General features: G+C 45.0%; 1 protein-coding gene across 1 annotated transcript; it reads right to left on the reverse strand.

Moving 5' to 3' along the window:
• Window positions 1-10,985: 10,985 nt before the first annotated feature.
• Window positions 10,986-18,442, reverse strand: LOC148773177 (testis-specific Y-encoded protein 3-like). Its single transcript, XM_088834536.1, has 6 exons — window positions 17,939-18,442; window positions 17,227-17,304; window positions 16,968-17,079; window positions 16,723-16,868; window positions 16,517-16,603; window positions 10,986-11,228 (listed from the first exon to the last, which is right to left on the reverse strand). Exons 1-6 carry the CDS (start codon window positions 18,440-18,442, stop codon window positions 10,986-10,988), a joined length of 1,170 nt encoding a protein of 389 aa, XP_088690662.1.
• Window positions 18,443-23,899: the final 5,457 nt, after the last annotated feature.

A 23,899-nucleotide genomic window follows, 5' to 3' on the forward strand; every position in this document is an offset into this window, starting at 1 on the left:
AGAAAAAAAGCCGCACCAAGGCAATATTTCGCCAGCAACCAAAGCAAACTTCCACATGACTGCTGCTGCTGCTGCTAAGTCAGTTCAGTCGTGTCCAACTCTGTGTGACCCCACAGACGGAAGCCCACCAGGCTCCCCCGTCCCTGGGATTCTCCAGGCAAGAACACTGGAGGGGGTTGCCATTTCCTTCTCCAATGTGTGAAAGTGAAAAGTGAAAGTGAAGTCGCTCAGTCGTGTCCGACCCTTAGCGACCCCACGGACTGCAGCCTACCAGGCTCCTCCATCCATGGGATTTTCTAGGCAAGGGTACTGGAGTGGCTTGCCATTGCCTTCTAGCGAGTTCATTTCTACTTTTCACTTTCACACATTGGAGAAGGAAATGGCAACCCACTCCAGTGTTCTTCCCTGGAGAATCCCAGGGACGGGGGACTTCCCTGGTGGGCTTCCGTCTGTGGGGTCACACAGAGTCGGACACGACCGAAGTGACTTAGCAGCAGCAGCAGCAGTCCCAAACCAACGGAAAAAAGCCGCATCACACACCAAAGAAACACTATGCGAGTAAAAACAAGAGCCGCATTACACACCAAAGGAACACTACGCGAGAAAAAACAAGAACACACCAAAGTAACACTAGGCGAGAAACGAAAGTAATATTCCACGCGCTTAGCAGCCCGAAACCAACGGAAAAAAGCCGATCTGCAAACCAAAGCAACATTGCACGAGAAACCAAAGCAACATTCCACGTGACTAGCAGCCCCAAACCAACGGAAAAAAAACGAATTACACACCAAAAGCAGCCAAGATTCCGCACTAGTAGCCATAAGCGGATGGAGAAAAGCCCAGCGTTATATACCAAATTAAAGAAAGCAAAAGCAGCTTTCTCAGTCCCAGGGAAGGAGTATATGCCCAGTATATCTTCCCACGGCCAACATCCAGACGTTTCAAACCCCCTTCTTTGCCCACCCCCACCCTCCCGTCCATCCCCCAGCCCTCCATTCAGACAAAAGGACTCTCCACCTTCACTGGCTTTCCATGGCTACTTCAGGCACTGATTCTCCAAGGAATAAAAATTAAAGATACTTTTCAAGAATTAAACTGATAAGACTTTTCAGGAGAAGGTACACACACACACACACACACACACTTCACTCAGTTATTAGTTCTTACAGGAAAAGGCCTGACAGGAAAAAATCAGTCTGAGTTACCATTTTTCTCCAGTAAACACGGACGCTATAACTATAAACATGTTCTCGTAGGGTCTAAATCTGTTTTCCAATCTTAAAATGTGCAACTCCGTACCTTTTTTCGCCTCGTTCTTGCGAACACGCAACAGCAACCTTCCTCAGCTGACCGCTAGCTAAACTACTGTTGAAGGCGGCCGTGCCTCTTCCGTCAAGAGCATAAGGAACCGGATGTATGGCGCCAGGAGACGAGCGTAAGAAACCCGGATGTATAGCGAGCTGAGCCTCAGGGAAAGTAGGACAGGAAGAGAATACAGAGGCGGGGGAGGGGTAAATGGAGACCTTTGAGGGAAAGTCTAAAAAATAATAATAAAAGAAGAAGAGCCAAGTGTTCTACGTTTCTTTTTTAATGAATAGATTTACCACTCGCCTTAACTTAATTACTATAAAATACAGAAGATAACTTTCACCATCACATGTTTTTCATAATTTATTGCCGTCTCAAATGTCGCCAATATGATCACGCTTGCCTGGCATATTCTTTAGTTGCATGTGATTTTCTTTTTTCTTCATACAAAACAAAAGTAATAATAAAATTAAGAAAACATAAGGAAAATACTCAAAACATTTAGGAGTCAAAATCTTAGTGTCTTTGAAGTAAACACATTTGGAATTTTCTCAGTAAGCAAATACAGGTAATGCTTTTCACTGAAAATTCAAAAATTAACAAAATGAAGAGATCCACTAAGGAAAATTTCTGCAATTTCTGTCACCTCAGCTTCTGTGTAATAAATACTCTTTCAGCTAATGCATGTCTATACCCGAAAAAACTGGAAAAATTGTAACCTTTTAAAATTGATAAATTATTTTATAAATTATAAAATTTATAAAATTATAAAGTTTATAAATTGTAAATTATTTTCCCTAATATAAAATTCTTCTCTCTAGGAATTAACATGCAAAATCATATGTAATAGAAGAAAATACACTTAATGCAAGACAGAACTAAAACTTATTTTCCAAGGCTTTCCCTAGAATTTATCCACATAGTTTATATACCCATATATAATATACATACATACACGCTCATAGATACATAAATATTGACATATGTATATATTCATACATATATAAATTGTAATATACTTGTATATTTATATTTGGAAGTATACTAGATTTTACTACTTTTAGAAAAGCAATACTGTAGCTCCATTTTCAGTGTTTATGTCTTATTTTAATACTGATGTCTACTAATCTTTATAATACTTCCCCATTTACAAAAATACTTAGAATTTCTTAGTAAGCTGTTATAAATAAGTAATATAGTGTTGACTGGTTCTCCCCTTTGAGGGCTCTAGCCATGTTCCATTCTCTCTGAGAAATGTGAGGAATCCAGATTTCTGTGTTAGGTGCATGTAAGGCAGAATCTTCCTGACACCAGCATGGACCTTAAACACTTGAGGGTCTGGAAGGACCACTGATTTTTCTCAACTCTTTTCTAGCATTTGCCAGCCCTGGGCAGGCACTGATCTGAATCCCCTTTCTCCCTGTGTCATTCCCCACTCCCTTGTCCCCTTCCTTCCTTCTACCACTCTTGGATGAATGGATATTTGTGATGCTAGCTGTTTCATTTTGTTATTGCTGTTTTCCTGTGAATCACACATATTGCAGCAAATTTTGAAAACTCAGCATTGGCCACAGGATTGAAAGAGGTCCGGTTTTCATTCCAATCCAAAGAAAGGTACACTAGTAAAGTAATGCTCAAAATTCTTCAAGCCAGGCTTCAACAGTACATGAACCATGCATTTCCAGATGTCCAAGCTGGATTTAGAAAAGGCAGTAGAACAGGAGGTCAAATTACGAAAATCATAGAAAAAACAAGAGAGTTCCAGAAAAACATCTAGTTCTGCTTTATTGACTATGCCAAAGCCTTCAACAGTATGGACCACAACAAACTCTGGAAAATTCTAAAAGGGATGGGAATGCCCTAAATTTTGACCTGTTCTCAACTTGTAGCAAGCAGTAACATACTAAGGTAGAACATACTTCCTAACAGCTTATACTGAGAATAAGTTGGCAGAAAGAGAAATTTTCTCTTAGAAAGATGATATTTTACTTCCTGCTCACCCATTTGCTTGTGCCCCCATAAGCTTCTGCCTAGTTTCTCCTAGGCTAGGAAAATCACTCCATAATCATTATGGAATGATTATGCTCATTCCATAGTCTTAAAAAAAAAAAAAAAAAAAACTTACTTTAAGAATTCTTTTTTATTTTAAAATATTTGCAGATTCTGAGATGGAAATGTTCTTCTATTTAATTCTCTTTTTAAATAAACTTCTTACCAGTGTCTCAGTTTGTTTTTCCACTTTTGAGTGCTATGACACAAATGAGTTTTGACATCCTTTGTCCTCTTCCAGTGGACAATGGACAAGAAAGAGTAGGCCATCACATTACTAGAAAACAGACATACGAGTATATTAATAATAATTTCTAAATATCATTAAACATCAAGTGTGTTCAAATTTTCATTCATCAACAGCAAATACAAATCTTTATCCTCCTAGAAATGCTGAGAAAAGCTAAGGGTTCTAACCCAGGATTTGCATCTCTCAATTGAAAGTGTATACATACTACTCTTGAATACAACTCCTTCACCCTACTTGGGGAGTTAAACTGAGGAACTCTCTTCAGTGCCCAAGGGCAGACAGGACTATGAGATCGATAGTTCTTTATAGGCTGTTCCTATTTCCCAGGAACTTGGGCCTGAGCAGACGACATCAGGAGAGATGGTCAGCTTCTACCTAAGATATCAGAACAAGACCCCCAGTCTGAGAAATTCCTTGTCTTTCTGTCCTTGCCATTTATTTGGTCTTTCTTTGCTGAATTTTCATCTCTATCCACTCCACCATCACTTCTGCTGTCCTTAAAACTTTCACCATTACAACAGTAGCTCTCTACTGCAAGCCTTACGTTATATTAGCTGTTTAAAAACTTATTTTTATCGAAGTGTATTTGATAACAATGTTATGTTAACTTCAGGTGTACAGCAATGTGAATCACTTACACATATACACCTATCTGCTCTTCATTAGATCATTTTCCCATATAAGCCATGACAGAGTACTGAACAGAGTTCCTTGTAACAGATACTAGTAAGTCCTTATGAGTTTTATATATATATATATATATGTATGTATGTGTGTGTGTGTATATATATATATATATATATATAGAGAGAGAGAGAGAGAGAGAGTAGTGTTTATATGTCAGTCCCAGTCTCTAAATTTATCCCTCTTCCTTTCTTTCATTCCCTCTTGGTATGTTACCTCTTTGTCTTCCTCTACACATGAACCATTTCCCCTGTAAGAATTCCTCTGTCCCTCCAAGGACAGAGGAATTGTCCAAATGTACCTGACTCCTTCATTTGATTTTTCTATTCACTTTCCTTTGGAAAACTGCAGTTTCTTGAAATTCCTATACTGAATAAAGGGCATCATTTGTCTTGAAACTTAGTATGGGCTAGCTTTAAATTCCTCTCTGGATATCAAAAGGAACCTCCATGAACCTCAGTGATTTTCAGAATGAGTAATGTATACTTCCATTGTAACATAACCAAAAGGTTTTTCAGGCATCTTACTGTTTTCAGTTATACTCAGTTGAGTTCAGTTCAGTCGCTCAGTCGTGTCCGACTCTTTGTGACCCCATGAATCACAGCACGCCAGGCCTCCCAGTCCATCAACAACTCCCGGAGCTCACTCTGCCACAAAACCACATGTTCCTTGTCTTGTTGTGTGAATATAGTATACTGAGATGGTCCTAACTATAATGCAAACTTTACTTGGAACTTCTGATTGTCATGCAGTCAAAAACCTGGGAACTTTCATCTTCCAAAATGGATGGTATACTACTTCCATCACAACAGGTCATATGAACTCTAAAATATGAATCCTTTGGACAACCATTTTAATGAGCCCTAGGTAATTCCTAATGAGTCATATTTATGACAACCATGTATAAGTTTCACTTTAAGCTCAGTTGTTGGTTATATATTACTTTTTGACCTTAAGTAATTGTCCTTTTAATTTCATTCCTAAGAAGACTTTTCATCAACAGTTATTAGTCCAAAACATGCTCAACCGATGATACAGCTACTATTTTGAGGACGATAATATGATGATGATTCACATTTTCCTAAAGTGAGTCTAGGAATCTCAGGTTGAATCTGGGTTCATTGCAGTGGGCTCATGGTTTCTTAAATAGGGTTGCCCTAGTAGCTCAGCCGGTAAAGAATTCACTTGCAATGCAGGAAGCCCTGGCTCAATTCCTGGGTTGGGAAAATCCCTTGGAGAAGAGATAGGATACCCACTCTGGCATTCTTTGGCTTTCCTGGAGGCTCAGATTGTAAAGAATCCACCTGCAATGTGGGAGACCGAGTTTGATTCCTGTGTTGGTAAGATCCCCTGGAAGAGGGCATGGCAACACACTGCAGTATTCTTGCCTGGAGAATCTCTATGGACAGAGAAGTCTGGTGGACTACAGTCCATGGGGTCGTGAAGAGTCAGACACAACTGAGCAACTAAGCATGTAGGGCTGAACTGAAGTGGGTTTCAACGAAAGTCAGTTCAGAGTTAAAGGGCTCCACCCACGGCTTCACAGGTAAAGACTTTGCTTGCAATAAAGGAGACATGGGATACAGGTTTGATTCTTGGGTTGGGAAGATCCCCTTGAAGCAGGAAGTGAAAACCCACCCAAATATTCTTCTCTGGGAAATTCCAAGGACAGAGAAGCCTGATGGGCTACAGTTCATGGTATCAAAAAGAGTCAAACACAACTGAGAAACAGAGCACAAAGCACAGGGTTCCTAAATCGGGATGATATCGCCAGAAGTTATATAGGATTCTAGAACTAGTAGACTGTCCAGTGTACCACGAGGTAACTTGGAGGTTACTGGAGAGGTGTTTGATTCCCCTGAAGTGGGTTTATGCTTCTCTGAAGTGGATCTGGAAAATCGTAAATTGCTTCTGGAATCTTCTCACCTGGCCACTGAGGGTCTGAGATCCCTGACGTGTTCCTTGAGATGTCTGGAAATAAACTGGTTCCCTAACACAAGTTCTGGTTCTTAACAGTAGCCCTGTAGACCGCGGATGTGGGCCTAGAATCCCCAGAAGCAGAACATGGGTGTCCTATATGAGGCTCAGTCTTCTACATTTAGTCACAGATCTTCTGAACCGAGTCTGGATCCCATAATGTTGTTTCGGAGTTTAGGGAGGTGGTCTTGAATGCTAAGAGGTGAACAGCGATTCCTAGGAGTGATTTGAGGCACCATGAAAAGAAATGGTTATTCCTTTACCAGCCAGTAGCTGTTAAGAGACATAGTGATAATCAGAAACATCCCCACGTGCCTCGTGGGGTAGAAGCAGCCTCACCTGAAAAGAGGCAAAGGCCTAGAGAATTCCAGAAATAGTGATCAAGGGCCTGGCCATTGGTGAATCAACCCAGCCGCCAGCAACTTCCAGGTTTCTTGCTCAGTGTGATAAACCAATGCTGTCCTGACAATGAAGCTGGTGGCTTTCATGATTTGGCTGCACAGTAGAATCACCCAGGGAACTCAGTAAGTCCCAATGCCAAGCAGCAGCTAAGCCACAAAGAGCAGATCCTCAGGGGACTCCAATACGAGCCAAGCTTGTGAACCAGTGTTTTCAGAAATCACCTGGGAATCTTGTTAAAGACACAGACCTGACTCCATTGCCTTGGCAGGGGCCTGGAGTCCCATTTCTAACAAGCTCCCAGGTGATGCTCATGTGGCTGTACCAGGGAACACAGTCGGAGTAGTCAGGGCTGAAGCCTGTGGTCCTCAAATGTTCAACAAGCATCAGAGTCACCTGGAGGGCCAGTTAAGATGCAGAGGGCCAGGCCCACCCCAGAGCTGTGGATCTGACAGGTCTGAGGTGGGGACCAGAGACTCTGCATTTCTAAAGAGCCTGCAGGTGACCCTGATGTTGGACCACATGTGGAACACCTCGGTGGGGTTGGAGGCATAAATCGTGGATGGGAAAGACAAGTCATCTGTCCCTCAGCTTCCCCAGAACCAAAGTGGAGATGATGAGATCCTCTCCCAGAGGGTGTCAATGAGGGCGGCACTGAGTGAGCTAGGATTTGTAAGCCTCTTGGAACCTGGCACCGAGCCGCTGGGATATGAGTGACAGCATCCATTCTTGATGACTTTCCCTTGGTCCAGGGTGCGCCTGGAGTCCAGGCAGGCAGACCCTTCAACCACCATGGGTGGCCCTCTCCCCGGCCCACTCACTGCCAACATTGTTCTTGTAGGTGTTGTCATCCCATTCACCCAGTGGTAGCGGAGGGCCAGCTTGCTCATCCAGTCCACAGCCGCTGTGCACACCGAAATCATGGCACAGGCTGGCTCCTGGGGTGGAACTGTGGAAGCCATAGGGGAGAAGTTGTAGGTGCTGGGGAGGAGGAAGATGGCTGCGGGATGGAGAAGAGACTTTCTTACTGTGGGGAGGAGGGCACTTTTCACCAGGAGACCATGGGTGGGATTAGGGCTGTGTTTCACTATGTCTCTGAATGCGTGATGGTGCTGAATCTGCATTCTGGGGGTAGCAGGATCAGGGCTTTCATTCACTTCCTGATCAACGGTGGCTTCCTGTGCTCGTGCCCAGTCAGGCTCCATCCTCTTGCTTCTGGTATCAAAGAACATGTCTAGATTTTTGAGGGGCAGTCATCCTGTTCCCTGCATGCAGTGAGTGGCCAAGCCAAGGGAAGCCTCTCTGCTTCCCACTTTGGACTTTGAAGCTGGAAGGCAATTCCAAAAAGTGGTTGCCTTTGGTTCATCCCAAGAGAAGATTCTGGAAGAAAATACCGTGGGCTTTTGGTACTCTTGCTACTTGGCAAGTAGCCCCTGCTTGCCCCAACGAGAGAAAGTCTGTTCACAGTACTGAAGCAAAAGAATAAATACTACTACTACTAATCAGGCCGAGTCGATTGCATATGTACAGAGTACTTTGCATATATCACCCTCTATCAGCGTGAAGCATGCCCTGGGAACACGTCAGAGTGTCATGGGAAGTTAATGACATGAGCGGCAGCTGGGAACCTGAAGGGGGAATAGTGGGGAATTTGTCATTGATCGCAGCTGGAGCATGAGAATGAAAACCCCAGCTTTCCTGGAACACCATTTTCTCTCCCTCCACCAGAAGCCTGGTATCCGTTCCATTCCGTCGCTCAGTCGTGTCCGACTCTATGCAACCCCGTGGACTGTAGCCTACCAGGCTTCTCCGTCCATGGGATTCTCCAGGCAAGAATACTGGAGTGGGTTACCATTTCCTTTGCCAGGGGATCTTCCCGACCCAGGGATTGAACCCGGGTCTACCGCAATGGAGGCAGACGCTTTAACCTCTGAGCCACTGGGGAAGCCCCGGGGAAGCCCCTGGTATAGCTCTGCAAAATCACTCGACATCACAAGGAAATGTGTAGACCCAAAACTTCAAAAGTGAAGGTCTTTTCAGAGAGGAAAAGCCTGGGTGGGGAGCAGCTCAGCATGGTACCAGGGCCTCTCAATGGGTGGGTTTGGCTGACATTTCTTCTTTTTCTATTATTTTGTTGTTTCTGGATTTTCTGCGATGAGTTTAAGGGTAGAGATATGATGCACTAGGAATGAAACAACACTTGGAACTGTACCTTCGGTATCCCCAGTTTAACACCAGGGCTGCGACAGAGAAGAGAGAATTTGGAAATGGGAAGCACTGGGTCATTCTCTCCTGTGCTTCAGGCTCCGCTTGAATATCAAACTGGGGACAACAAAATCCCTGCAGGATCCACAGAGATGCCTTGAGTGATGCCTCAAATCCGAAAGCAAATGTCACCACTGGGGCAGGCAGCCCAGAAGGAAACTGACTGGGGTGACTTAATCTGAAAGGGCTCAGCTGCAAATTCTGGCATTCCCTCCAGAGGAGGTTGGATGGACAATCACAGAGACACCAACCAGCTGACAGAAGCTCTTCATCAGATATCTTCAAGCTCTTGCCAATGTGCCCATAAACACACACAACCCCACACACCCACACCCACACCCACAGACACACACCTTCACATGGGTCATTTGTCAGAGACATTTGTGAGTGTGTACAAGATTGGAAGCAAATAAGTCGTAATATCAGCAAGTGGTGAGTTGGAGGTGGTGGGAATGGGGTGATCACAGTCTCTGCTCTGTTCTTTACCAAATGACTCAGATTTAAGAAGATGAGGAATTCCCTGTTAGTCCAGTGGTGGCTAGGAGTCCGTGCTTCCGCTGCTGAGGGTGTGGGTTCAGTCTCTTGGCTGGGAGATTAAGATCCCCTAAGGTGTGCAGCATGACCAAGAAAATGAATAAACACAATAAACATACAGATTGTGAGTAATTAACTTGTTCGCCCACTAGCTTGATATCATGGTATTTAACATCCTAACTTCTGAGATCTTGAGAAGGTTACTAAAAAAATGTTTTCTGGGTGCAGAATAAGATGTGGCTCTTCTAATAACCTGCTTGCATGACTCTGTTCCCAGAGCTGACCACCTGTGTCTCCCAGAGGCACTTAGGCTAACCTGCCCACTGCTGTTCTGTGTGCACAGACTCTCCTCCCCACCACCCCTGCACCACAAGGGAGCCTCCCAGGGGATCTGATGCAGTGGATGCTGGCCAGGAAGACCTGCATATGCTGGGACCATCTCGCCCTGAGTACTGGAAAGTGAAATTATGGAATCCTTCTTCTTTCCCATGAGAGATGCCAGCGGGTTTATTACTCAGAGATATTGCTGTCGCTTTTTCCTCAGCCCCTCCCTTGTGGTGGTGATCGGGGCTAAAGAGAAATAAAATACCCCCAACTAGTGAAAGGGAGCAGACAGCATCTAATCAAAAGGACAGAGAGCCATTTAGTAAGGATTACTCACTGTGCTGGTCACTGAGCATATTCTTAACCTGACCAGAATGGGGCAATGCAGCTTTATCTCATCAGGGCTCCTCTTTTCCAGAACCCATGTTTTTATTTTTTTTCCACCTGAGAATTTTGCTTTATTGGGTGTTTGGATAAATACAAGGTATTTCTTATTTGAGCGACCACCACTATGACTAATGTCAAACGGAAATGATTACATAGCTTGCTGTATGCAAGGCCTCTTACTCTGGGTTTTTTTTTTTTTTTTTTTTCTTCATATTTAACTCATTATTTTATCAAGTAACCAAAATTTTAGAGGAGTGGTTTTTTTTTTTTTTTTCAATCAACACAGTAAGGGAAGATATTTTGGATATTTCATGATGCTTTATAAAAAAATAATAGAACACTTTGTCCTGAAATTTAAGTTTTATATCTTGAAGTAGTATTTCAAACCACTGTTATGACTAGCCTATTTCTAGCCTCATTAGGCTAGAATTCTTTTGCATATGTTGCAAAAATTCATATTTCTAATGAAACTCAGTGGATTTTGACAGATTACAATACAATGACCATGTCCCTGGGAAGACAAATTATAAGAGGGAATGTTCATAAGTTTTGCAATGCAAATGTTTTTACTAAGGAGAATCGTATGCCCCAAGAACCGAAGCTGTTTGCCACATGCTCCTTCCTCTCTCCTGTCAAGGTTCTCATCTTGCTAGATGACGTTTTCACTTTAATTTCTATCAACCACTTTTCCGCTTACCTTTAAGTATCTGTGGAAGAGCAGCCTCAGACCACTTCCTATCCAGCGGTCTGAGCACTGAAGTCTCCGGGAGGGAGGCGCTGGGCAGGCACAGAGGGCATCTGTGTGCCTTTAGACCAGGCTGTGACCTTGGTTGAGTGGCAGTGAACTTGGGTGCTGGAGCATCGATTCACCATAACATTCCTCCTTTTCGAAAGTGACTTGTTCTTCATTTTCAAACTCGTCTGGATCTCTGGAGAAGGAGAGATCAGGCACGACCTCCCCACGCACCTGTAGGACTTCCTGATCTACCACATCGGACCCGCTGGGCAAGTTCCCTTGGTATTGCAGGGACGGCACAAAGGAGAGACTGTGCTACACAGAGCAGGGGTGGGCGGGTTTATCCCAGAGCCTCTGGGAGATGAAGGAATCAGCTCTGGGATCAGTAGCCACCTGTAGCCCCTCCCTGGGGAGTGCAGAAAGGCTCGACTATTTATTCTTGAAAAACACTGACTTGAAACTCAGAGGACTGAGTTTCTGGGGCGATGGCTGGATATTCTGCCAAGAGGTGGAGGGCATGCCAGGGCAGGGTGTCCATGAGTCCTGCTCCCACCCAAGAATTAACAACTTTTCTTCTAACAAATTTTCTTGGGTGCAGTATAGAGACTTTCACACCTCTAGCATGAAAATCACTTTATGTAGGAAATAGAAAATTCCATATTTCTTGTAGGAACATTGATGCCAAGTCTTTCAATTGTTAAATATACGGCATTCTGTACTTCGTGAAGGAAAGTCAGCACACAGATTTTCAAATGAGAAATATGAAAAATTCCATATTTCATGTTACCTTGTTTATTCCCAATTCAGTGTGCAATACAAGAATTTCATATTTCATGGGAAAAAGCTCTGTGCCTAGAGTTTCAAATGCCAAAGCGGAGAAATCCGTATTTCATGTAGGAAAATCATGGCTCAGAGTTTCCTAAATGAAATATAAAAAGTTCAGTATCTCATGGAGTAAGTCTCTGCCAAGATTTTCTTATGTGAAATACAGAGAAATCCGTCCTCAACAGAGGAAAATCAGTGCCCCGAATTGCATATATGAAATCATCAAAATTCCACATTTTGTGTATTAAAATCAGTGGCCTGATGTTCATAAGTGAAATAGACAAAACTCCAGATTTCATGTGGAAAACTCAGCACCCAGTTTTTCGTATGTGAAATACGCAGAATTCCAAATTTCACGTAGGAAAATAGTATGTGCGTATATTTTCATATAAAATGTAGAGAATTCCATTTTCATTTTGGAACGTTTGTGGTGAGATTTTCACAGGTGAAATGTAGAGAATTGCATATGTCATTCATGAAAACTTCATGCATGGATTCATATGTGAAATACCGAGTTCCGTGCTGCACGTAGAACACTTTTGCCCACATGTCAAAAAGTGACACAAACATGGAATTCTCTCTGTAGAGAGATTTAGAGATGAAGCATCTCTTAATACAGAGATGCTAAGGACATGACTCACCAGTGCCAGAGGAATTGAAGTCTGAACATTCATTGTACAGAGGTCCTTTCAAACTAGTTCTGTTCTCATCCAGCCTCCAGGTGAGAGAACACACGCCAGCTAACCCCATCAGCCCAGGCCTGTGGGACTGGGAGGGGGTGAGAGGATCATCCTAAGACACCCTTTTATGGAGTGATGTTTCAAACTGGCAAACTATGCACGTAGCAGCTGCTGATGCTACAGTGCCATCCGTCTTGCAAGCCTTACAGAAGAGGGCAAGCTGGGTTCACGTGGCTGGTCATGTCAGGGAAAGAATGCTCCTGCACTTGAGGACAGAAAACCCTCTGTAGCCGCGTGTCCTAGGGGCTGTGTGTAGCCCCTCGTCTGTGCCTGGGAATCTGGCCCATTCTCGTTCTCTGCCCCTTCACATCCTTCCTGACTGCCCCCGGGTGCTTTTTTCCTGTCTCTCCTTTCTGCTCAGGGATCCACGTTTACACTTACATCTTGCTCTGTCGGAGAGATCCCTGGGCTTTTTTCCATCACGTCAGTGCTTCTGATGCCCCAAGGTCTTTGTACCTTACACAAGCTCTTTCACGTTTCCAGTGTCCATTCTTCCATCCCCCAGCCAGGCCAGTTCAGAGAGCTCACACACCCATTTTTGCCAGCGCACATGCGTGTGCACGCACACATACACACACACTCCTAAGTCTGAAAAGAAACTTGCACACATGCGCGACTCTTGGCTTACTTGTGCAGTATAATGGACTTTGGTAAGCACCCCTCTTTTTTAGTCCCAGTTATCTGCTTCACTCTCTAGTTGATCAAGTCAGTGTCCTCGTCTACTTCCACGATATATCCTGGAAGGTGAATGGGATTTGCTCATGAGGGGGACTGACATGCAAAGAGGCTGGCAGGGTTGGAAGTCCTCACTGTGGACAGTCGAGTGACGTGTGCCTGCGTTCCCTAATCCTATCGCCTTGGACCGGCTCACAGTGCCAATCAGGTTGGCGTGATTCCATTCCCTGTGCTTTACTTCCAGAAACAACACAGAAATAGCAACGGGTTTTGAACTGGAAATTGATCATGCACCCCTTTTCCCTGGGTCACTGAGGACAACAATTCTTTAACAACTTTCTCTTTACAGAAAGGCAAGCCCCAATTCTTACCACCTGGGTGATAATTCACTTAAAGTCATGAAGAAATTCTGCATGGGTAATGTCAGTTTCATCATAACTGTAATGGTCAACGCAAGAATACATGGATGGGGGTAAAAGTCAACGTATTTCAATCCTGCATTAGTGTTTTTTAGAACACTTAACCAGTCAACCCTAAATCTTTCCTGACAGAAGCATTCCTGCAACATCTTTGCCCTCTGTGATCCTAACTAATACTCTCACTTCAGCGAGTGATATTCTTGCCCGTTGGGCATAACTCTAAGTGTGTAGGCATTCTTGTTTCCAAATGTGGGTCACTGTTAACTATTCCTGCGATAACGCATTTCTTGTTGAGCAGAGATATCACGGAACTCTTTAAAAAAGTCACAATTCAAGATGCTGGAAGCATTTGATCCAGGAGTGAAAGAAAGGGTCAAATTCACATGCAATCTAACAAGATACACAAATTAAAAAAATAAAAAAAAAAAGAGGGCATACGAGCAACACAATGCAGGAGTGTTGAACAGGGCAGTGTAAGAACTCAGAGAGCTATGGCAGCAGAGCTGTGCGTAACAGCACAAGCATGGGTGCATCATGAAAGAAGGAGGCAAAGGCAGACCCGCAGGAAGGAACATCAACTCACATTCATGGGCAGACACAATGGAGATGCCCGGTCTTCATTCTAAACAGAGGAAAACATGAACACATCCAGGGAACAGGAAGCAAATGCAGCTCAGGGTGACTGAGACAGAATGCTCATGAATTCATCAGAAACCCGCCAAGTCTCACACACATTGATATTCAGTGGAAGAAAACCTTACACAACACATCCTAGTGTGCAGTCAAATCTAAAAGCACCTAGACCCTAGGGCCTAAGTGAAAGCCCTGAAGAGACTGGGACACAAGTCATGGCAAGTTTCCAGAGACTGACCAGCAAGTCAACCATCCACAGTTCACTTTTACTCACCGACCTGTGACTATCTCTGCACTCTTCACTCCAGCACAAGTTAGAGCTAAAGCCACCCCTGGTACTGAAGCACTGGCAGGAAATATTAGGCACTGGGGGACCCTGTCCTAAACTTTTCTTGTCTGTAAGTTCTTTGCAATGCCTTCTTGCTTCATAGTGAGTTGAATGTTAAGGCTTTTTCCTTGTTCTGTACTCTTAAAATGTCTGATGCTGTGCAACAGAGAAGATACCTGGGGCACCACCTTCCAACAAAATTGCGTTCCAGCTTTTCACTCTCTGGCCCTTGTTCACCTGACCCTGTGCGTGGACATCCACATTTCCCTTGTAAAACTGCCAGACCCACAGTTAATGGGCCCCTCATCTTCTTTCTCCATCCTCCCCAAGCCCCACCCCACAGGAAGAACTGTGTCTCCTGACACAACCCCCACATACGACTTAACCACCTCTACAACTCTCCATGGACTGGTACTTCCCACACGGTAAACTGAGAATTCTATATGCAGCTGAAGTTTTTGTCCTGAGGCCCTCCCCAAACAATACGCAGACGCATACAGTTGACGCTTTTTATTTGTCCTTCGGCATTATTTCAGGTTTATTTGTGTCTCCCTCTCGATCCGTTTCACCACCAGACCACTCTTCACTACTTTCCCGTCCAAGAGAACTCTGATGGCCATTGATCTTCACATGAAGCAGCTTCTTAGGTTTTCTATTTTAGGGAAATGGGGACACTGCCTCATAAACGTCTCAAAGTCGAGCAGGGGCGCGAGCAGGGGCGGTTCCTTTCAAAAAAGACAGAGACACAGATATGAAAACCTACCCTCTCTGAGAACACTAAAGACAACTTTACTCTTTCAAGTCAGTTCCCAGGAGACAGAGTCTGTGAATTTTTACATGTCCTCTAAGCACATACTAAAAGACATGTACCCCATTCTTCCCCGTAGAACTATTACAATACCTAGGACATGGAAGCAACCTATATGTCCCATCGGCAGATGAAGGGATAGGGAAGTTGGGGTACCGATACACAATGGTGTTGTGACTCAGCTCTAAAAAGGAATGCATCAAAGTCAGTTCTAGTGAGATGCAATGCACGTGGAGCCTATTACAGGGAGTGAAGTGGGTCAGAAAGAGAAAAACAAACACTGTATGTTAACACAAATATCTGGAGTTGAGCACCATGTAGGTGATACTGAACATGCAACACGCAGGGCAGCAAATAAGACACAGACATATAAAGAACAGGCATGGGACTCAGTGGGAGAAGGGGACGGTGGGTTAATGTGAGAAAACAGCCCTGAGACATGTACATTACCTTTTGAACAATAGATGACCAGTGTGAGTTTGATGCGTGAAGCAAGGCAACTAAAGTCATGTTGTGGGACAACCCAGAAAGACAGGGAGGGGAGGGCGGTGAGTGGTGGGTTCACCATTCGGGGGACACGTGTATACCTCTGGGTAATTCATGTTGGCCAAGGTACGGCCAAACCGGTCACCACATTATAAAGTAATTATGCTCCAGTTAAAATAAATAAAAAACTATTCTCCATAATCCTTCACAGTGGTCAGTTTCTCATAGTGAGGGTGGCAGGTGAAAAAGATGCAACGGAAAAAAAAAAAAAAAGCGTGATGACCAAAATGGAATCAAGTGATGGGTCAGTGGGGGAACAGCCTTGTACAAAGGAGACTCACAGACCTGGTGGAAAGGGGACTTCACGAGGAATAGTAGGTGGACCCCAATTTAAGAGAAGCCTGAGGCTGGACTTGTTGGCCAAGGAATGACAGTTCAGAGATGTGTGCAGCTGACTCAGATATAAATTGGAGTGACTTTGGCCTGACCAGGCCACTTCATCTACCTCAGGCTTCTCTAGTTAGAACCTGTCTTTCACTACAGTTCTCCACACTTGCTGTCTCTTGCTGATTTCCCCGTGCACGGTGTCACGCTGGATTCCACAGAGTCTCACTTTCTCCACAAGTGAAATAAACGACCCAAGTTCCTGGACAACCCTTATGCCAGTGCTCAGCCCCTGGGCGCCTCACCTCTCGTCCTCCCGCTACCTCTCGCGGTGGAGCCTTCCTCCTCACATAGTACTGCAAAGGATTGGGCCACAGATCCTTTATGATGATCTGCCAGGGAAATGAGCAAGGTCGGCACAGGGCTGGCCAGACACTGAGCCTTCCCGTGCACCGCCAAGAACTCCAACATAAATCACCAATTTCGGCCCACTGGCCACGTGGGACCCAACCTCAGCAATCCGGCCAGATCCTGTGAAGTTGTGGTCAAAGAACCAATTGAAGAAGTTAACGCTGCTGTCGTGGTGCCTGAGGCTGTATGCCTTACGTTCAAACCCCTGGGACCACTGAATCGGAGTGGAATGAGACGCTCGGTATCCTGCAGGAAAAGGAGTATGGGAGAAAGACCTAGCTCACTTTCCCACTCAACCTACACTCTTCTGCCCCCACTCCCCAAATCCAGGGAGCTGCCTCTTACCAGGGACGTTAATGAGATACTCCTTAACAATCACTTCATTCTGGAAATACCTATTCCTCCGAAAGGACAATGTGATCTTGCAGTGATGAGTGGGATGCCTGAATTCCTCCACCTGCCAGGACAAAGTGTTGGGGGTAGGGGGAGTGGGTATGAAACCTCTTTACAGAAGAGCTGTCCTTTCCCGTATTCAGGGATAAACCATGCCCTCTCCCCTCCCCAGTCATCTCCCCTCCACAGTTAGCGGGGTCCCCTGCCTGACCTCCAAGTTGGTCATGTAGTGAAGCATCTCTTCATCCTGGTTGCTCATCATAACTGACATCTGGGGGTGGTTCATAAACTGCTTTAGGTCAAGGAGCCTCTAGATGCTAGAGGTAAATGTGCTGGAAGAACAAAGCTAGCCTAAAGAGTAGAATGGCATTGTCTGACTTCAACGTGCTACTAGTGAACTCGCCACATTTCCGTGGATGCAGACTGTATGAACGCGGAACAAGGCCCAAGGCTGTGCCTATGAGTGCACTACCAGAAGGAGCTTCTGTTCCTAACAGGAAGGCCCTAAGCTCCATCTCAGCCTCCTTCAAGGTAGCTTACTTCTGGAAAACAAGCATTCCTAGCTACAACCAGTATGAGCACTTACACATCCCAAACCCACTCCCAAATTCACTCAACTTTTTGGAGAAGACCTGGATTCCAGACAAGCTTTTTCTCTGAGGAGTCCCTAATGCTAATGACGATTCTGACTGGGACCTCTGCAAGTAAAGCCCAAGTATCAATTTGTGCTAGTCAGGACAGCAAGAACATCACATCTAATATCAGGAACAGATATGCAGGACGGTAACCAATACCCATCATCCAAAAAAAAAACAACTTTCTACCAGAACTGCCAGATCTGTAAAACTGCTCCTGCAATATCCCAGGTTTAAAGAAAACAACAAAAGAAAAAAAAAATTCACAACCACCACACCAAGGGATACAACTTCGACCCAGAAGCCACAGATTCCCTGGATGATGGCGCTTCTGTGTTCTAGACGCAGCTTTCGCCTCTGACAGTTCTTATGTTTCAGGCGAGCGTGCGCCCTTTGCGCTCTCTTATTCACCGGCTCCAGCTCCACCTGCAGGGCCGCCAGCGCCTCCAGTGCAGGCTGGTCGCTCGGGCCTCCAGGCCGTGGATGTTTCTGGCCCTGCTCCTCCGAGGACACCTGCTCCTGCTCCTCCATGACGTCTAACACCAGCAGCTGCAACTCCTGCCCGATTCCCGCCAGCTCTCCCTCCTCCAGGACCGCACCTTCCTCCGCTGCCTCCACCCAGAAGAGGGCGGCCTCCTCGCCTGGCGCACCACCTGGGGCCTGCAAGGCCTCTGCCGCCCGCACTGGGCTGACAGGCCCCAGGGCCCCTCCCTCCTGAAGACCCGGACTCACAACCAAGATCCAGGATCCGGGGGTGCTGCCGCCTTCCTCTGGCCCCGTCTCACTCGCCATGGTGTTCTGGCCGGAGCCCGGAGCTGTGAAGAAGGTGGCCACCAGAGCACAGCAGACTCCGGCACAGTGCGCCCACCGGGCAGCCGCACTCAATGCGGTACCACCAACAGGATACTCGTGCGCAGCCAGTGAGCAGGGAAAGGGAGACACGCATGCGCAGAACCGTGAGCCACCACGCACACGTAGTATGGCAGCGGGAAGGGGCTGAACTCTACACCCTGACCTCCAGACCTCACGACAGAACCAATCAAATGGAGTCTAAAGGCGTTGGCTCCAGGGCCACGCCCCTTGGAATTCTGGCCACTCTGGCCCCAGGTGACCCCTGGGCCAAAGTCGGGCCAGCACTCTGTGCACCAGTCCACACAAGCCTTTTGCCTGCTCAACAGTGCAGATGTGCCTGACCAGAGACTGGGAGAGCCAGGCCAGTTGGAGGCGAAGGAAGGGACCCTGAACCTGACACCGCGACCATCCTCAAGCTTGAAATTGCCTCTGGAGCAGCGGGCGACTCCATATGCTCAGAGATCCACAGAAGTGAGACAGGGTTCCTGGGTACCTCAGGGACAGAGGTGCTCGCCTCGGATCCATACTGCAAGCCATGGCAGGGCGTGGGGTGGGGGCGAGGTGGGGGGCGGGGATGCGGTGGGCTTACACAGACCTCACCTGTGGTGCACCTGCTGCCGAGTCCATCCCTAAACTTGGGTCTTAGGCTTGAGCAGTGTTAGGAATGCAGCCGTCGTCTGAGGAAGAAGCAGAGCACTTTCCTCGGCTCGCTGTTTGGGCCCCACAACGCAGCCCCAGGCCAAACCACCGTGGAGACCCTGGCCTATGGTCTGTCAGCTCTTGCCCTTTCCGCCAGCCCCTGGCTTAAAGCAGGCACCCGGGTGGCTAAGGATGGGCGCCTGCGGATGCACTTCCCAGAGGAACAGAGCTGCTCACGCTCTGTCGCCTAGGATGTCTGCTCTTTCACAGTGAGCACCTACCTTAGGACGCACACACACACAATCAGGTGACCCAAGCACACACATGTACACACACATGTGCAATGCACAGGGACACTAATGCAAACAGGTGTTTCAGAGACTGAAGAACCAGTGGTTCATGTGAAATGCATAGATTTCCTTATTTCTCCCAGGAAAATGTTCATTCTGATCTTCAGATGTGAAATGTAGAGAGGTCCATCTTTCCTGAAACAGAATGAAAGCCTACTTTTTGATACAGGCATTACAGAGAACTCCATACTTCATGGTCGACAGTCATTGTTTTATCTATGAGAAATACAAAGAATTAAGTATTTCACAAAGAAACAGTGGTGCCCAGAATTTCATTCATGAAATAGGGATAATTCCAATTCCATATTGGCTCCCCAGATCTTAATTACATACTTCATGTCAGTAAAAGTTCCTTGAGATTTTCATATAGGAAATGTATACAATTTCACAATTCAAGCAGGGAAGTATATGCTCAACTTTTCATATCTGAAATATATAGAATTCCCCACTCATATAGAAAATGTGTGCACAGATATCTATGTGTGAAACAGACAAGGTTCCATGTATGATGAAGAAAACGATACAAGTAGATTTTCAAACATGAAATACAGATTTCCTATTTCACGTGAAACATCTGCACCCATGTTCTCACATGTGAAATAGAGATAAGTACATATTTCATGCAGAAAAATCATCTTTCGTGTTTTCATCTGCATGCAGCAGGGGATGCAAAGCAAGTACTCTGGAACAACCCAGAAGAATAGCATAGGAGGGCATGTGGGAGCGGCTCCAGGGTGGGTGGGACACCTGTATATTTATGGCTTATTAATGTTGATGCGTGGCAGAAACCATCACAAGATTGTACAGTAATTAACCCCCAGTTAACTTAATTAAAAAAATACTACTATGTTTTGAGAAAAGTAAAAGAACAAGGGGATCCGACTCTGCTCTCTGGTGACCTAAATGGGAAGGAAATCCAAAAATGATGGGATGTATGTACACCTAAAATTGATTCACTTTGACATACATATAGCAGAAGCTAGAGCAACGCTGTAATGCGACAATAGTCCAAAAATAGTTGCTGGAAATATATTACATGCTGGAACTATAACTCCAGCAGTGAATAAATAAATGGTAGCCCCCTTTGCAATATATGTCTTCGGGGTCATTATGCTAAGTTAATTACTTCAGTTAGAAGAAGACGAAAGCTTTTATATCACATGGCATTGTTAAGTTGAAATCCCTATGTTATAGAAACAGAGTAGAATGTGGTCATCGGGCTAGTGGAAATGGCCCATGATGGTCCAAGTTACCAACTTTTGGTCACAGGTTGAATAAGCTTATCAAGGAAGATACTGTAATAGAGGCAGGATGGAAAACGGAGCTGCAGGCCTCAGCCCAAGACCATTAGTGAAGTTAGAAAACCAAACACCACCAACAGAATGCCTCTCAGCATAATGTAGTGAAAGATACATTACAGCCTTCCCACAGGGCCCTCCAGGTCCTTGGGCCTTGGGCTGGGTAATGAACTGTGGAGCTTGGGGACAGGCTGTGTCTTATAGAGTCCCAGGGCCCTTGCTGGAGCCCCTCACTGACCTGGCCCAGGTTTCAAAGCAATGGCCAACGTGTCCCATCCCCACCTCGATGTCCGAATGGTTATGGCAATCTACGTGGGTCACAGTCTACAGGACCCTGCTCCCCATTTGGGTAGACTGAGGAGGCTGAGGGCCAGCTGCATGCTGGGTACCTGGCTCGCTCATTGAAGGTTGCTGGGCAGGGTATGGGGCCTTGGTAAGAGGAGGGCACAGAGAACTGAGAACTGCCTCTTCCAACTGGGACTGGGCACTGCTGGAAGTGCCAAGACTGGGTGCTAGATGAATGCTCCCAGACAGGATAACTGGCCTACACAGGGACCCGGTCCTTGCAATCAGGACCTGGGAAGGTGAAAGTCAAGCTTGGGACCTTTCCTTTCAGGGACTAGGGAATAGTCTTTCTTTCCCTCGATGATTACAAGAACACAGTTAGCTGACCACCACCTTAGCTCAAAAACACGAGATCTGACAGCAAGAAGTTTGCAAGAGCTAATCACACCCCTCCCTCATGTTTCCTATATGTGGCCTTTGCTGAAAGCTTTGAGGGAGTTTGCGATTTTTTTTTTTTCCATCGGCTTAGGCGTTTATTCTTTTTTAATAGAAGCATTTAAAATTATAAGCACTTCTAGACATGCATCTCATGAATTCTGATATGCTGTGTTTTTATTATCACTCAGGTAAAATATTGTCTAATCTTTTAATTTTGTACCTCCTTTTAAAAAATTTTGTTTAAATTGGAGGCTAATTACTTTACAGTATTGTGGTGATTTTTGCCATACATTCACATGAATCAGTCATGGGTGTACATGCGCTCCCCATCCTGACCCTCCCTCCTACCTCCGTCCCCATTCCATCCGACAGGGTCATCCCAGTGCCCCAGCCCTGAGCACCCTGTCTCATGCATGGAATCTGGACTGGCGATCTGTTTCATATATCATAAGATACATGTATGTATCAAAGTATGGAACCCTTGCCTTCTCCCACAGAGTCCAAAAGTCTGTTCTTTACATCGGTGTCTCTTTTGCTGTCTCGCATACAGGGTCATTGTTACTATCTTTCTAAATTCCATATATATGCGTTAGTTTTTCTTTCTGACTTACTTTCTTTCTGACTTACTTTGCTCAGTATAATAGCCTCCAGTTTCAACCACCTCATTAGAACTGATACAAATGCATTCTTTTTAATAGCTGAGTAATATTCCATTGTGTATATGTACCACAAATTTCTTCTCCATTCATCTGCCGATGGACATCTAGGTTGCTTCCATGTCCTAGCTATTGTAAACAGTGCTGCGATGAACGTTGGGATACACGTGTCTTTTACTACGGGTTTTCTCGGTGTGTATGCCCAGCAGAGGGATTGCTGGGTCGTATGGCAGTCCTATTTCCAGGTTTGTAAGGAATCTTTACGTTGATCTCCATAGTGGCTGTACTAGTTTGCATTCACACTGACTGTGTGAGAGGGTTCCTTTTTCTCCACACCCTCTCCAGCATTTATTGTTTGTAGACTTTTGGATAGCGGCTGTTCTGACCGGCGAGGTGAGGTGGTACCTCGTTTTGGTTTTGATTTGCATTTCTCTGATAATAAGTGATGTTGAGCATCTTTTCATGTGTCTGTTAGCCATTTGTATGTCTTCTTTGGAGAAATGTCTGTTTAGTTCTTTGGCCCATATTATGATTGGTTTACTTGTTTTTCTGGAATTGAGCCGCAGGAGTTGCTTATATATTTTGGAGATAAAGTCTTTGTCAGTTGCTTCATTTGCTATTATGTTCTCCCATTCTGAATGCTGTCTTTTCACCTTGCTGATAGTTTCCTTCATTGTGCAAAAGCTTTTAAGTTTAATTAGGTCCCATTGTGCTTTATTTTTGCTTTTATTCCCATTATTTTGGGAGGTGGGCCATAGAAGATCCTGCTGTGATTTACATCAGAGAATGTTTTGCCTATGTTTTCCTCTAGAAGTGTTATCGTGTGTGGTCTTACGTTTGGAACTTCAATCCATTTTGAGTATTCTTTTGTGTGTGTATGGTGTTAGAAAGTGTTCTAGTGTCATTCTTTTATGAGTGGCTTACCAGTTTTCCCAGCACCACTTGTTGAAGAGATTGTCTTTTCTCCATTGTACATTCTTGCCTCCTTTGTCAAAGAAAAGTTGTCCAGAGGTTCGTGGATTTATCTCTGGGCTTTCTGTTTTGTTCCACTGATCTATGTTTCTGTCTTTGTGCCAGGACCATACTGTCTTGATGACTGCTGCTTTGTAGTATAGCCTGACGTGAGGCAGGATGATTTCTCCAGTTCCGTGCTTCTTTCTCAAGATTGCTTTGGCTATTCAAGGTTTTTTCTTGTATTTGCATACTAATGGTGAAATCATTTGTTCTAGTTCTCTGAAAAATACCGTTGGTAGCTTAATAGGGATTGCATTGACTATAGATTACTTTGGGGAGTATACTCATTTTCACTATATTGATCCTTCCGGTCCATGAACACAGTATATTTCTCCATCTCTTTTTGTCATTCATCGGTGTTTGATAATTTTCTATATGTAGGTCTTTTGTTTCTGTAGGTAGATTGCGATTTTTAAAGGCATAAGCCACCCATCTCCTTGCATGGCTCTGCATTAAGCATATCTCTGCTTTAATCTCCAATGTTTCAGTATTGCTTGGCCTAAGGATGTTGTGTAAATGTCTATTTGGTTACAGTAGCACCTTATCTTGCAAGTCTATGGAGGGTAACAGACTCTGAGAGAATGCCTCATTTCAAAGTCACATACACTCAGAAAAGTATGAACAGTTTTTCTTTCTGTGTAAAGCAAATTAGCAACACTGATAGCTCCCCCAATTACCAGGTGGATTTAGGACAAAGTGCAACAAAGTTTGTCATCA

Source organism: Moschus berezovskii, chromosome Y, assembly GCF_049115385.1.
Source record: "Moschus berezovskii isolate FMDL1 chromosome Y, NW_MosBer_1.0, whole genome shotgun sequence".
NCBI lineage: Eukaryota > Metazoa > Chordata > Mammalia > Artiodactyla > Moschidae > Moschus > Moschus berezovskii.

What these genes read in the sequence shown, in the direction of transcription:
- LOC148773177 (XM_088834536.1), bottom strand. Translation starts at nt 18,442, where the DNA reads ATGGCGAGTGAGACGGGGCCAGAGGAAGGCGGCAGCACCCCCGGATCC. An exon ending in GTATCTCATTAACGTCCCTG is followed by an intron (nt 16,869 to 16,967) that starts GTAAGAGGCAGC and finishes CTTTTCCTGCAG; the next exon opens with GATACCGAGCGTCTCATTCC. An exon ending in AGGTAGCGGGAGGACGAGAG is followed by an intron (nt 11,229 to 16,516) that starts GTGAGGCGCCCA and finishes TGCTCTGTGTAG; the next exon opens with CACAGTCTCTCCTTTGTGCC.